The sequence below is a fragment of the Barbus barbus genome (assembly GCF_936440315.1).
Source record: "Barbus barbus genome assembly, chromosome: 8".
Lineage (NCBI taxonomy): Eukaryota > Metazoa > Chordata > Actinopteri > Cypriniformes > Cyprinidae > Barbus > Barbus barbus.
Window position 1 is genome coordinate 6,888,188 of NC_136736.1, and position 13,932 is coordinate 6,902,119.

Consider the following 13,932-nt stretch of genomic DNA (forward strand, 5'->3'; position numbering starts at 1 on the left):
TGCTAAAGTACCACTAGATTCAGACTTGGTTATATTTTTTTGTGTATCAGATTATGAGTTTATAATTAAGAACTATGCCAGGTGGCTATTCTTTGCGTACAGTTTTAGCTTTGAGAGTCTCTTAATGAGCACTGAAAGAGAACACCACCATACCGTAATTTATTTTTAAATACCTGTCCTTCTGTAAAAAAGGTATTTTTAGATTGCAAATAGGTTTTAATATCCCCCTGACTTAACAAAATCACAAAGCGCATTGTAGTTCTGTACCACATATTGTGATGTACTGATTCGTTTCTGAAATAAGTAATATTATCTACTTGTATTTACAGGATGGCATCAGCTTTGAGGTTTCTTTAGCGGTTTGCCCAGATTCTATGGGCAATATAGAATATTATTTTTACACAGCTTGCAATGAGTTTATTATATGTGATCTTTATCATAACATTCAGCATGGATTAAGCCATACACATAGAACTAAGGAAGTATGTCGACTGCGTTACTTGATAACCAAGAATATGCCAGTGCTCATGTGTTACGATAAAACTACTGGGGTATGATTATACAACTTTTTGAGAATGACTTATTAATTAAAACATGAGGGAGCTGTACTAAAAAGGAAATGAAGGATGTTTGGATCAGGTTTTGAGTTGAACTAATAGTTAAATGCATCTAATTAATGTAGCAGAAATGAGTACAAATGAATTTGTAACTACATTTCATACCTAATATTTCAATTTTAATTTTTTTTAGGATCCTCAAGCGACTGGCTGCCAAATACACAAACAGGAAAATACGAGACCTCACAGAAGCCTGGTAAGACAAACTAATGTCTTATTGTGATTAACACTGAGACAGACGTACTAGTCTAGTTTAAGTACGATGGTAGCTTTGAAAATCTGCATTATATAATGAAATCCTCTTGTCGCTAGCAGATTCTGTAGAGTGCTGCTCTTATTGGCTAAGAATTGCACCAATCAGCTTGAGGGGGTGGACACAAAGTCTGCTCTCCCTCTCTGTATTCTGAAATCACATGCACTGCTGACTGTTACAGCCCTACCAACTCACTAGTTGTGTCAATTGAACTAGGGAAGGTTATTGGTTTTCGTTAGGTTCAACTACTTTCACAACAGATGCCAGGTGGTTTGTGGACTTGGTAATCAGAGAGGTGCTTCAGCTCAGTTTAGTACTTTTACTTTGGCAATTTTTTTAGATAGCAGTTAAGCCAAAGTCTTAGTCCAGGTTTTTGGTTATGGTTTTGTTCCAGCTAAAGAAAGGTACTGTGATCGAGGCCAAGAGAAAATTCTAGAACAGCAGGAAGTGGCGTTTAGATGAGTGACAGTGACACCTTGTGGTCACACTGCAGTAAAGGCACTTGTACTTGGTCAGATTAATCAGATGTGTCGAGTACTGGATGGAGTTTAGCTAACTAGCCTGTTTAGGATCTAAAACATTTGTTTGACCGTATCTTCCCACTGTTTTTCCGCAGGTGAAAATGGAAGTAGCTGTACCAGAGGAACCTCAGAAGAAAATCTTTCGTGCACGGAAAACGATGAAGATGAGCGATCGACAGCAACTGGAAGCTCTGCACAACACCTTGACAGCCGCCACCTCCGGCTCCGCCTCTTACCCATCTTCCTCCTCACCACCTCAGACACCACTGGTCAATGGCACCCACACCGAAAAGGAGAAAGTCAAGGAGAAAGACTCGAATCATAAAGAGGCCGACTTGATGCCGCCTGCTCCTGATTCAGCTCACTGTTCCCCTTCTCCGTCTTTCACCCTCTCTCGATCGCCCTCTCCACCCAACACACAAACTACCTCACCTTCTATGGATATTGACGACCCCCTTGTGGCCGCAGAAGAGAAAAAGGAGACAAGCAATAAAAGTTCCTCCTCTTCTCTTTCTGCTTCCCCCTCTGGGTTGCACTGTGATCCAGAGGTGAAAGAAGGATTTCTGTGCTTGAGCGAAGAGGATGAAATCCAAGCAGACAAAGATGAAAAGAAAGACAGTAGTGGGGAGAAGATGAATGTAGATGATGAGAAAGAGGACCAAAAAGATGAAAAAGGCACTTCTCAGAATGCAGGAGGTGAGAATGTCTAGAAACTCAACCTGCCTGCAAACTACTGGTCAGTCTATAAGTTCAGGGAGGCCAGATATTACATTTCTCCCTTGCATTCCTGTACAACGTATTTGCGGAGACTGTAAAAATGCTATTCTGTAAATACTTAAAAATCAGAAGTAAAATATGAGCTCCCGTACATATTCTTGTAATAGACTTTCAAGCAATTACAGATCAACTAGTAATTTTGAGAAAATTATGAATTATTTTGCAATCATTTAGTAGAGGGATAGTTTTAAAACTATAAATTTTTTTTAAAACTCAAAAATTAAAACTATCACACTGTTGTTCTAAACCTGTATGACTTGCTTTCTTAAGTGGAACGTTCCATCTTTTAATTTTGCGCAATGAAAGTCAGTGTGGTTCAAAAAAGTTTGACCCCATTGACTTGTTGTATTGACAAAAAAGCTGCAACATTTTTCAGTCTCTTGTGTTTTACCGTAGAAAAACTCAAATGACAAATTAAAATTAATTTGTTGAAGGTTGAACTATGCCTTTAAACTTACTCTATAGACTCAAAATAGTTTGATCGTTTTGAGACCCAAAATCTGCAGTTGTTGCTTTTAGATATTTGTTCTAGCTCAATAGTATTGACATGAAGTTTAGCCTTTGAGCTAACATTACTTACGCTAGTAGCTCTGCCTAAGTCTAAACCCTTCCTCTGCTTCTACTCAACAGCAGACAACAGTGCCTCTGCTGGTACAAAGAGATCGTTGTCCGAGGAGAAAGATGAAGATGACAAAGAAATCAAGGACGAGAGAGATGGAAAACGAGCAAGGTTGGACGGTGAAGAGCTGGAGGCTCAGCTGGAGCTGAAAATCACAGCCAATGCTGGGAGCCGGCATAAACTGGAGAAGGTTTGTTATATATCTAATTAGTTGTTTTTTTTAAATCCTCATCTCTATGTACAGCATTTAGTCGCTTACCCTATACAACGGCATATTTTCATATAACTGAATAGGATACAGAGATATGCGATTACAGTAAATTAATCTTAAAGGGATAGTTCACCAAAACATTCACATTCTGTCATTTACTCATAAAAGAATATAATTGGAAGACTTTTGTTCGTCTTTGAAACACAAATGATGAAGAGGGTGTTCTGAAGAGACACCATTGCTTTAATTTAGGCTTTTATATAGAAACATTGATAACACACATACATAGAGCCCATGAAATATGGTGAACAGAAGCTCAACTGTACCAGTTTCACATGAGAGCAAAACGCATCGGTTCTCAGTTGTTTGAATTTTCTTTTTCGAGTTTTGGGGAGAGTTTTGGAAATTCTCTGTAATTTGTCTGTAATAATGGATATTGGTAGATAACATTCGTGACAGACATCCAAAGGTCTTCTGTAACAAAGTTCAGACATAAGAAATGATTTATTCTTTTTCTCTCTCTCCTCTTAAAAGATGGTACAGCAGTTAGTCGAGGAACGGTTACGGGTGCTGCAGTTGACTATATTTGACCGAAGCATAAAAGAGCTGAAAGAGAGAGTGGAGAAAATTGACAACGCAACCAAACAACAGAATACAATGCAGCATATTAACACACTACAGGTGAGTTTTGAAGTTTTCAAATACAAGAATTATTACTATTATACGTCTACAATAGTTAATAGAATGGGACTGTGAACTTGATACTTAACATCAACAAAACTCTGTGTTTTCATTTTAGGCTAAGATTTCTCGGCTGGCCAAAAAGTTTGGTGCTGCTAATCAGGCTTCAGAGAACTCAAAGAGAACTCAAGAGGTAAGACTAGCAATCACTGGAAAAACAATTCAGTTATTGTGTGATTTGGTCAAAGTGGTTTATGGATAAAAATGGAGGTATAAGCCATTAATGATCTTATCCATAAATACAATACCCGTTTTAGTGATTGATTGCAAGCAAAATGGGCTTTTGAATATTTCATTAAAATGCACTTTGTTTCCTGTTAATCAGGCTCATGCTGCCACCGCTGCTGCTGCTCAGGCCAACAATGCAACCAACATGACTACACCGCAACGGTAAACATATCTGACATATCAATCTCCATCCTCACAAGATCATGCTCCTACTCTATTGCAAGACATTACAATCTTTTGTAGTTTTTTTTTTCTTTTTCAAAAATTATTAAAATAATAAAAAGACACGTTCAGTTGATGTACCTCTAGTGTAGGTTTACATAGGAAAAACAATAGAAAAGCACAACTGAATGCAAGCACGTGTTTTCTGTGAACGGCCCTTAAAACTTGCCAACATCTATACAGTTTACCATCCTTTTTCCACCTTGGTTGAACAAAGAGCTGGCTAGCCACAAAAGCCTTCTAGACACTCTTAGTCAAAGACTAATTTGTTAAAACTGCACATATTAGTGCTGCAGTTTGTAATTCAAAAAGCTTTAGTAAATAATATTTGAAATGCTTGTGCTATTGCCATAATTTTAATGCTTCCCTCCCTTTTATGTTCTTTTACAGTACTGTTAAAACCACAATGGATCCCAAACTGTCCAGTCCAGCCACTGGTTCTAATTCAAATGGTGAGCTTTTTATGAATGTAATTTTCATTTATATTAATTCTAGTTCTCGTTTTAACTCAAATATTATTTTTCTTTCTTCGCCTCTTCAGCAATCCCAGCTCAGCCCAAACCTCTGTCCACGCTGACTACGCCAACCTCCTCTGCGCTAGCTTCTCCTACACCCATTCTACAGATCATTACCACAACAACAAGCTCCACTCCCTCATCCACCTCTTTGCCTGGCCAGTCTCAGACAGGCACCCTACTACTAAAGACTGTACCCAGTACAGGGGTCATGACTAACACCCCAGCAACTTCAGGGGGTCAGTCGGTGTCTATTCAGCCTCTTTTGATTCAGCTGCCTTTAGCGATGGCGAATGGGCAAAGCGGGGCACTGGTTAATACTGCCAGTGGTGTCGGTTTAATACCGGTGTCATCATTATCTACGGTTAGTAACAACAATAAGGCAATGACGACTACACCTGCTACCACCTTCATCCTTCAAAAGCCAGCAGGCAGTGTTGTTTCGTCGTCCTCGACATCTTCAGCTCCAGCGGTGTCGTTAGCAAGAGCCGTGTATCCGGGTGGCACAGGGATTGTTAGTTCACCCAGCACAGGGATATCTGTGACTACAGCCCGGACACCTACACAGTGTGCTGCTGTTGTGGGAGTGTCTACAGCGGCCTCTTCTCCAGGAACCACTGGACCTGCAGCGACAGGATCAGCGGCAGCTGCAGCTGGTCCGCCATCGGCTTCCGCGCTGGCCTCAAAGACAGGTATAAGAGAATGTCTGTCATGCAGCTACTTTTTTAACAATATCTGCTAAATGCAAAGTGCTTTATTTTTTGTAATTTTTATTTTTTTTTTCCCATTGAGGGATATAACACCAAATGAATGAATATTTAAAGCATAGAATAATACCGTTCTAATTAAAAACATTGAAATTAAATTTAAAAGGATAGTTCACCCAAAATTTGAAAATTACTTGCCCTCATGTCATTCCAAACCCATAAGACCTTTGTTCATCTTTACAACACAAAAAATATTTTTGATTAAATCTGAGAGCTTTCTGACCCTCCATAGACAGCAACGCAACTTTTTATGGCCCAGAAAGATAGTAAGGACATCAATAAAATAATTGCTCATGTGACAACAGTGGTGCAACATGCACCTTGACCCTTTTTTTTGTTTGTTTTTTATGCATGAAAAGCCCGGCTCACACTGTGCGATTTTGGCCACGATTTGGTCGTCTGAGACCAATTTTGAAAATCCTAAAAGATTTCTATAATCCTAGGTTAAAATCGGTGTCTAGATCGCTGGTTTGACATGTTCACCGACAGCCGATTAATGGCCGTTGCGATCATTTTTTTCCTCCGATTAAATTCTGGCAGTGTCAGAAGATTTCAGACACTTTCCTGCAGTGTGACATCTCCTACGACGACCGTCAAACCAAGAACCAATAGGAGCTTGATGACGCAATTAGCGTGACAACTTCAAACTTCAACTTCGTTATTTGTAAAAACAATATATGTACAAAGTAAAGTTTACTTAAAGTTTATTTATTAAGGGGCAGGATGTTTAAAGTCGAATAACAAAATTACCTCAAGTTCGCTCTGTAGAACTGGAAGTCCATAAAGTCCTCTTTTGCCCAGCCATGACTTGCTCCACACACGTCGTTTTTTTTTTTTTTTTTTTTAAATCAAGGCATGTAATTAATAAAACTAACGCTATACGTTGCTGTTGTTTGCTAGCTACCATTATAGCGAGAGAACGCAGGTCACGTATTGATGACGTAAAACTCCGGACAAGTCTTCTTGAGTACGTCCGTTTTTATCGCGTCTTGACTGTCGTACAGTCTGACATTAAGACAACTGAGATCCTACAGTCTGACATGGGGATCATGTTCGTACAGTGTGACAAGCAACAAGCGCAAAAGACTATTAAAAATCGCACAGTGTGAGCCCGGCTAAAGGTATTCTTGTAGCTTCATAACATGGTTGAACCACTGATGTCACATGGACTATTTTAATGATGTCCTTACTACCTTTCTGGGCCTTGAATGTGGTAGTTACACTGCTGTCTATGCCGGGTCAGAAAGCTCTCGGATTTCATCAGAAATATCTTAATTTGTGTTCTGAAGATGAACAAAGGTCTAGCCGGTTTGGAACAACACGAGGGTGATTAATTAATGACAGAATTTTCATTTCTGGGTGAATTATCCCTTTAAATGTAGCAGTATGTTTTCATTTATTTTAGTTTTAGAGAATTCAGAGCATTTTGATTATTATTGTGACTAAAACGTTTGCTGTCCAGCTCAATTATGTATGTATAAATTATTATTTATACATACATATACATACAAAAATATTTTTTTTGCATGATTATTCTCACATTGCTTTTATTTATAATCTAGTATTATGTAATGTATATTTGAAAAATTGTATGGGCTGTTTCATAATGTAATCTCATTAATCTCTCATTTTAAACAGATAATCAGGCCTCAACACCGAAAACACCCTCTCAGGTAAGCAATGTTTCATTGTAAACAACGTGATGTTTAAAATGTAATTGCAAATATCACTTTTCGTCACTTTTTTTATTTTTTGTTCTAAATTTGACTCTTTTTCTCTACAGACCGGCCGTCCCAAAGGTTCTGTGATAGATCTGACTGAAGATGATGATGATGTTCAAGGTAAAACACTGCTGCTCTTTATTGCTCAGTCTTAAGGTGCCAGTCACAGTAACTGAAATTCCTGAGTAAAAAAGGCTCCATTGTCTGTTAATACTGTAACGATGTATGAAGATGAACAGCTCACACAAAAGTCACTTTAGAACTTTAGAAGGGAATGTTTTCACCTCGACCCAAAAAGACTGTGTGGATTCCTATTGAAATGACCAGATTTTCACAAACATTTAACTAAATAACTTCAGCATCGAGTTCAATATGGTATTTGAACTGTCTAAATTTTACATTTTAAATTAATTTAATTTTAAAGCTAAATTTTCTCATTCCTAGTTATTCTTCCTCCTCCTTTGTAAGCTACCAGTTAGTTATATTTCCTAATACTTTTTTCTGTTATCCAGTGACAGGAGTCCAGAAGGCCACTGTTTCCCCCATCACTACCCAGCGTGCATCTGGACCACCTCCTTTAGTCAGCTCTACCACTAATGCTGGTGAGACCTTTTTTCCCCCCACTCTTCTTTTATTCTACTTTTTGCCTGTAGTTATAAAATTCAGAGCTGTATGCTGACATGTTTTATATTTTCCCTGGTTCAGGAGCTCGATCAGCAGCACAACGTTCTTCTGTGGTGAGTGTGCTGCAACAAAAATATTATAAAGAAGATGCACTTTACATTTTATTTATATTTTTAACACAGTGCCTCCTATAATCTTTCTTACCTTCACTCTTTGTTCTCTCAGGATTCTCCATCTCTATCCCGTCCAAGCTCCTCTTCCTCCACCTCTCTTCCTCCATTACCACTGGCTCCATCACCACCGGCACGTCTCCCCCCCGAGGCCGCCCACACATCCCCTCCACAGCAGCCCCAGCTCAAACTGGCCCGCGTCCAGAGCCAAAATGGGATTGTCCTGTCCTGGTGTGTTGCAGAAACTGACCGCAACTGCGCTGCTGTAGATACCTATCATCTGTACGCCTATCACCAGGACCACCAGGGGGCAGCATCGGGTGCTTCGGCTCAGTCACTGTGGAAGAAGATCGGGGAGGTGAAGGCGCTGCCGCTGCCCATGGCATGCACCTTGACCCAGTTTGTGTCCGGGTCGACATATTATTTTGCCGTCAGGGCCAAAGATGTGTACGGCCGCTTCGGTCCTTTCTGTGAACCGCAGTGCACTGATGTCATTAACCCAGCATCCTAAAATAATTCCAGATGAGGGTGGGGTGGTAGAAAAGGATGTGGCCGACGGAAGTATGACGGGAGATTTGTAATTGTTACAAAATTGTTAACTATGCGCAGACCACTGGTTTAGTCTTGCCCTTTGTGTTAGGAATTGTAGGGAATTCAAATAGGTCGTCTAATGCAAATGGAAATACAAATAATCATCAGTGCATACAGACACACACTATTTGGTTCAACTTTATTTTACAATAAGGAGGGAACTATCAGAATTAAAATTGTGCTTGAAATTGTATTTTCCTTGTGCAGAATGTTCAGAGTTAAGTATTGTTTTTCAATTTCTTTCTCTCTCTTTTTTTATAAAATAATATTCAGTACATTGCACACATGCTCCATTATAGGTCCCGGTCATTAGCTACAGGACATGAAAGCTGGGGTGTTAAAGGTTTTGTAATGTTTTTTGTCTGGTACCCAGACACTGCAAAATGACACTCAATAAAAGTATTGATCTATTTAAAAAGGGTTCTTTTCATTTATTGAAACTACAGTGTGAATTATTAAATGACATGTACAAGACCCTGTTAGAAATATTTCAAACTGTTCATGCATGGATCTAATGCGCTTGTTTCCTTACCTTTTGATTTATCACAGACTTTGAATTATCTCTTGTTTTACAATTTCAGAATGGAAGGGTAAGTCACAAGAAAAGTTAAGCTATCCGTTAACGTTCTCGTTCATCTTAAGGGCAGTTCCTCGGTTCTCTGGAAGTATTGGATATGAGTTCTGCCACATGGCTATTTGCTACATGACTAATGAATCCCTGAGGTGCAGGAAAATTGAGAATGCTGCTGGCACCACAACAATGCCACAGTCCCAAGGCCTTTTATTAGCGACTGTCCCAAAATGTGATGTGGAAGGCAACATACTGGAAAAAAAAAGTCTCATTTCATCCTTCAAAACAAACGGGCACTGGTAAGACATCTATTATAAAAGAAAGAAATATTAGTGATATGTTGCTTTAATAGGATATGTATATAATATTTTACACTTATTTTGAAGGACCATCACTGGAGGAATAAAACCAAACCTTTTCAAAAGTTCTTTATTAAAGTTGCTTAGAATACACTAATGCACTGTTTGTTGGAGACAATTTAATCGCAGTGTTTGCAATTACTGTTGAGCCCTTGAAGGTTGCAAGGTCAAAAATAAAAAATTTCAGAAAAAAAAAACGAGATTAATCAGAGGTATTTGTATGACGAAGCCTTGTAGTTATATACTGTTATAGTAGCTATGGAATTTCCTTTCAGACAAAAAAGAAATACAGAACATGAGAAAGAAACTTGGAAATGCGCAGTCAGCCGCCTCAGCTTCTTGGACGGCATCCAGGAGAAGCTTCAGCTCATTTACAGGGTGGAATTCATATAACGAATTGCAGCTTTAAAACATTTACTTGGATGTTTGATGGTCTTTGAGTGGATCAAAGATTCAGTGTGGACCAGACTTCATGCCAATAGTCAAAAGTCTGGATATTCAAGACTACATTTCTAATATTCACCTCAGAAATATTAAAAAGGTTGCAGAATACTCTTTATGCATGTTGCAGGAATGTTTGTTCACGCCGTCATAACTTTACAACTTGCTTATTGTAATGTGTTGTTGCCCTGATGTCCATCTGTTTCCGTGAGCACGTTTATTCAGTTCAACCAGGGGTCTGTACCATGATGGTAGATGAACAAATTCAGAGTAATAGTTTAAGTTTTGAGTTGACTAAACCAAACCACTCCAATCTGGCTTTGTTGGTACCATGAAGCTGATCATCAACTTTCTCTGTCAACTCAGGCTTAATCCTGAGGTAATGGAGCACTTCACTTCTCGCAAGAGAGCCAGCGAGATTCAAAACGATTTTGTTAAAGGTTAAGAGATTAAATAATGTGAGGAATTTAAACGCATTTCCACTGAAGTACCTGTCCACGAAAGAGGACAAATAAAGGAAATTTGCTCTATCTATTCTATATAGTTGATAATATATACTGATAGAGACTCAAACTTGTAAGGTCACATGTAGCCATTTTTAAAGTGTTATCTATTGATTCTACCCCTTATTTATATTACAAATGATCTGTATATATTAATATTCATTTAAAATATATGCTTTATAATAATTGTTAAACTAAATAGTGTGCAATGGAGTAATAATAATATAAATAATATGTAAATTGTAATCGTAATATAAAGCCAGACAATTTTGTTGTATTTTTTTTAAACTGGGGGGGGGCTTTTTATGTGTGTCAGACATGTCACTTTGCTCATATCTGATTGGTCCAATTTCAGTTTGAGATCTTTAATCCGGAACATAACCTGCCCCGGAGCAGGTTAGCTGTGCAGTGTGAGTTACTATGGCAATGAAAGCAGCTAAACGCCAAGCCACTTTCATGGTACCTAAAACCCAGGATTGGTGCAAACTAAACTGAAATTTACCTGGCTAGCCAGCTAATCCGGCTTCATGGTACAGGCCCCAGGTCTTAAAAATAATAATAATAAAATAAATCAATCTTATAATTCACCAGTGCATTTAATTTACCAACACATTAATTTGTCAATATTAAGCATTTATTTGCCTACCAGAAGAGGCTGCTGTTATCTAAGTCACTGTGTAAAGCAGAACAATATGTATTCTGAAAAGTCCTACACAATAGAATTAAACTTAATGAAAATTAAATTAAACAAAATTGTGATATCTCTAGATAACGAGAATAAGCAGAACAGCACTAGTGAAGTTTGCACTGTGCAGATTTTACCTACATGTCCTTCCTAGACTAGCCACAAGGCGGCAGTCAACGACAGACAATTTCATTCAGATTCATTCAGTCACATGCTCAACAAAATTGTAGTAGGTCTATATTTGATACATCTCAGCAAAATTACATTCCTCATTTAATACGTTTTAGATACCACGTGAAGAGGAGTTTTAATTTAGCTAAGAGCCTTATCAGTTTTAAAAGAGTTTCTGTCAGTGTTTTGAGTACAATAATACAAGAACGCTTTCGCAAGAAAGACTAAGAAACATGAAAACTCTATAAAAGATATAATATATAGATCAGTGACGAATAAAGCAATAAACCGTGGTTTACAGTGAATTTATAACAGCTAAGGGGCGTTGTTAGGCACAACGCGATATCTGTTATAAATTTACTGTAAATGGCTTCACGGGGCTTATTGTGTTTATAAAACGGTTATTCCATATACAATATCTCACAGAAGTGAGTACACCCCTCACATTTTTGTAAATATTTTATTATATCTTTTCATGTGACAACACTGAAGAAATGACACTTTGCTACAATGTAAAGTAGTGAGTGTACAGCTTGTATAACAGTGTAAATTTGCTCAACACACAGCCATTAATCTCTAAACCGCTGGCCACAAAAGTGAGTACACCCCTAAGTGAAAATGTCCAAATTGGGCCCAATTAGCCATTTTCTCTCCCCGGTGTCATATGACTCGTTAGTGTTACAAGGTCTCAGGTGTGAATGGGGAGCAGGTGTGTTAAATTTGGTGTTTTCGCTCTCACTCTCTCATACTGGTCACTGGAAGTTCAACATGGCACCTCATAGCAAAGAACTCTCTGAGGATCTGAAAAAAAGAATTGTTGCTCTACATAAAGATGGCGTAGGCTATAAGAAGATTGCCAAGATCCTGAAACTGAGCTGCAGCACGGTGGCCAAGACCATACAGCGGTTTAACAGGACAGGCTCCACTCAGAACAGGCCTCGCCATGGTCGACCAAAGAAGTTGAGTGTGCTCAGCGTCATATCCAGAGGTTGTGTTTGGGAAATAGACGTCTGAGTGCTGCCAGCATTGCTGCAGAGGTTGAAGGGGTGGGGGGTCAGCCTGTCAGTGCTCAGACCATACGCCGCACACTGCATCAAATTGATCTGCATGGCTGTCGTCCCAGAAGGAAGCCTCTTCTAAAGATGATGCACAAGAAAGCCCGCAAACAGTTTACTGAAGACAAGCAGACTAAGGACATGGATTACAGGAACCATGTCCTGTGGTCTGATGAGACCAAGATAAACTTATTCTGTTCAGATGGTGTCAAGCGTGTGCGGCGGCAACCAGGTGAGGAGTACAAAGACAAGTGTGTCTTGTCTACAGTCAAGCACGGTGGTGGGAGTGTCATGGTCTGGGGCTGCATGAGTGCTCCCGGCACTGGGGAGCTACAGTTCATTGAGGGAACCATGAATGCCAACATGTACTGTGACATACTGAAGCAGAGACTGGGCCGCAGGGCAGTATTCGAACATGATAACGACCCCAAACACACCTCCAAGACGACCACTGCCTTACTAAAGAAGCTGAGGGTAAAGGTGATGGACTGGCCAAGCATGTCTCCAGACCTAAACCCTATTGAGCATCTGTGGGGCATCCTCAAACGGAAGGTGGAGAAGCGCAATGTCTCTAACATCTACCAGCTCGGTGATGTCGTCATGGAGGAGTGGAAGAGGACTCCAGTGGCAACTTGTGAAGCTCTGGTGAACTCCATGCCCAAGAGGTTTAAGGCAGTGCTGGAAAATAATGGTGGCCACACAAAATATTGACACTTTGGGCCCAATTTGGACATTTTCACTTAGGGGTGTACTCACTTTTGTGGCCAGTGGTTTAGACATTAATGGCTGTGTGTTGAGCAAATTTACACTGTTATACAAGCTGTACACTCACTACTTTACATTGTAGCAAAGTGTCATTTCTTCAGTGTTGTCACATGAAAAGATATAAAAACATATTTACAAAAATGTGAGGGGTGTACTCACTTCTGTACTTAGTAAGGTTTCACAAAATACAACAAAGCAAATAAGTGTAATGATATTAATAAAAACAGTATTCTTCCACCAAACAATGTAGTTCTTCCGGTTTCAGCGGAAAGAACTAACGTTACATTCAGCATGCACGCTTTTGTGGCCCTAACAACTTCCGGTAGATATCCAGATAGAATCAATAACAACAGCTAAGTCCCTCTAGAGTAGATTATTTTTTGATAAAAAGCTAAATATGTTTGCTGAGTAAATCAGACGGATTTATTAAAAAATGCAAATACATTCTCTGACAGCAGGAGGCGCTTTAAAGCGGGAGAACTAGAGGTTTCCCCGGTAAACGCTGCTTTATCAGGCATATAACATGCAAGATGAGATGAAAATGACATCAGTATTCATTCAGAAATACAGTGATATAAAAACAACCACGCCTCGTTTTGATTTTTTAAACGTGCATTGCATGCTCATAATCAACGCCTTTTGGAAAATCAGTCAGTTTTGATATCGTGGGATATAAATAAATAAATGTATGGGAAACACATCCCACAGCACAATATGCACTTAGTTTTAAGCGTGGCTTATTCTTGAAACATATAATTTCATGTAATGATAGTAGTAGTAGTATTTTCGTTCTAAATGACAGTTG

General features: G+C 39.0%; 1 protein-coding gene across 12 annotated transcripts in view; it reads left to right on the top strand.

Annotated features, from left to right (window-relative positions):
- LOC306874357 (activating transcription factor 7-interacting protein 1-like) overlaps window positions 1-9,676 on the top strand; it is a 36,339-nt gene extending 26,663 nt beyond the window's left edge. For 7 of the 12 annotated variants that reach the window (XM_079424333.1, XM_079424334.1, XM_079424337.1 and 4 more), the window contains 13 exons: window positions 751-813; window positions 1,487-2,087; window positions 2,799-2,977; window positions 3,533-3,679; window positions 3,798-3,872; window positions 4,065-4,129; window positions 4,580-4,641; window positions 4,731-5,396; window positions 7,110-7,144; window positions 7,255-7,312; window positions 7,705-7,794; window positions 7,898-7,929; window positions 8,042-9,676. In XM_079424333.1, coding sequence (XP_079280459.1) covers window positions 751-813; window positions 1,487-2,087; window positions 2,799-2,977; window positions 3,533-3,679; window positions 3,798-3,872; window positions 4,065-4,129; window positions 4,580-4,641; window positions 4,731-5,396; window positions 7,110-7,144; window positions 7,255-7,312; window positions 7,705-7,794; window positions 7,898-7,929; window positions 8,042-8,497 — 2,529 coding nt within the window. In that variant the 3' untranslated portion in view covers window positions 8,498-9,676. Of the gene's footprint in view, window positions 1-750; window positions 814-1,032; window positions 1,275-1,298; window positions 1,382-1,486; window positions 2,088-2,798; window positions 2,978-3,532; window positions 3,680-3,797; window positions 3,873-4,064; window positions 4,130-4,579; window positions 4,642-4,730; window positions 5,397-7,109; window positions 7,145-7,254; window positions 7,313-7,704; window positions 7,795-7,897; window positions 7,930-8,041 lie in introns of those variants that run through there. The other 5 variants (XM_079424340.1, XM_079424339.1, XM_079424330.1 and 2 more) reach the window with 5 other exon arrangements.
- Window positions 9,677-13,932: the final 4,256 nt, after the last annotated feature.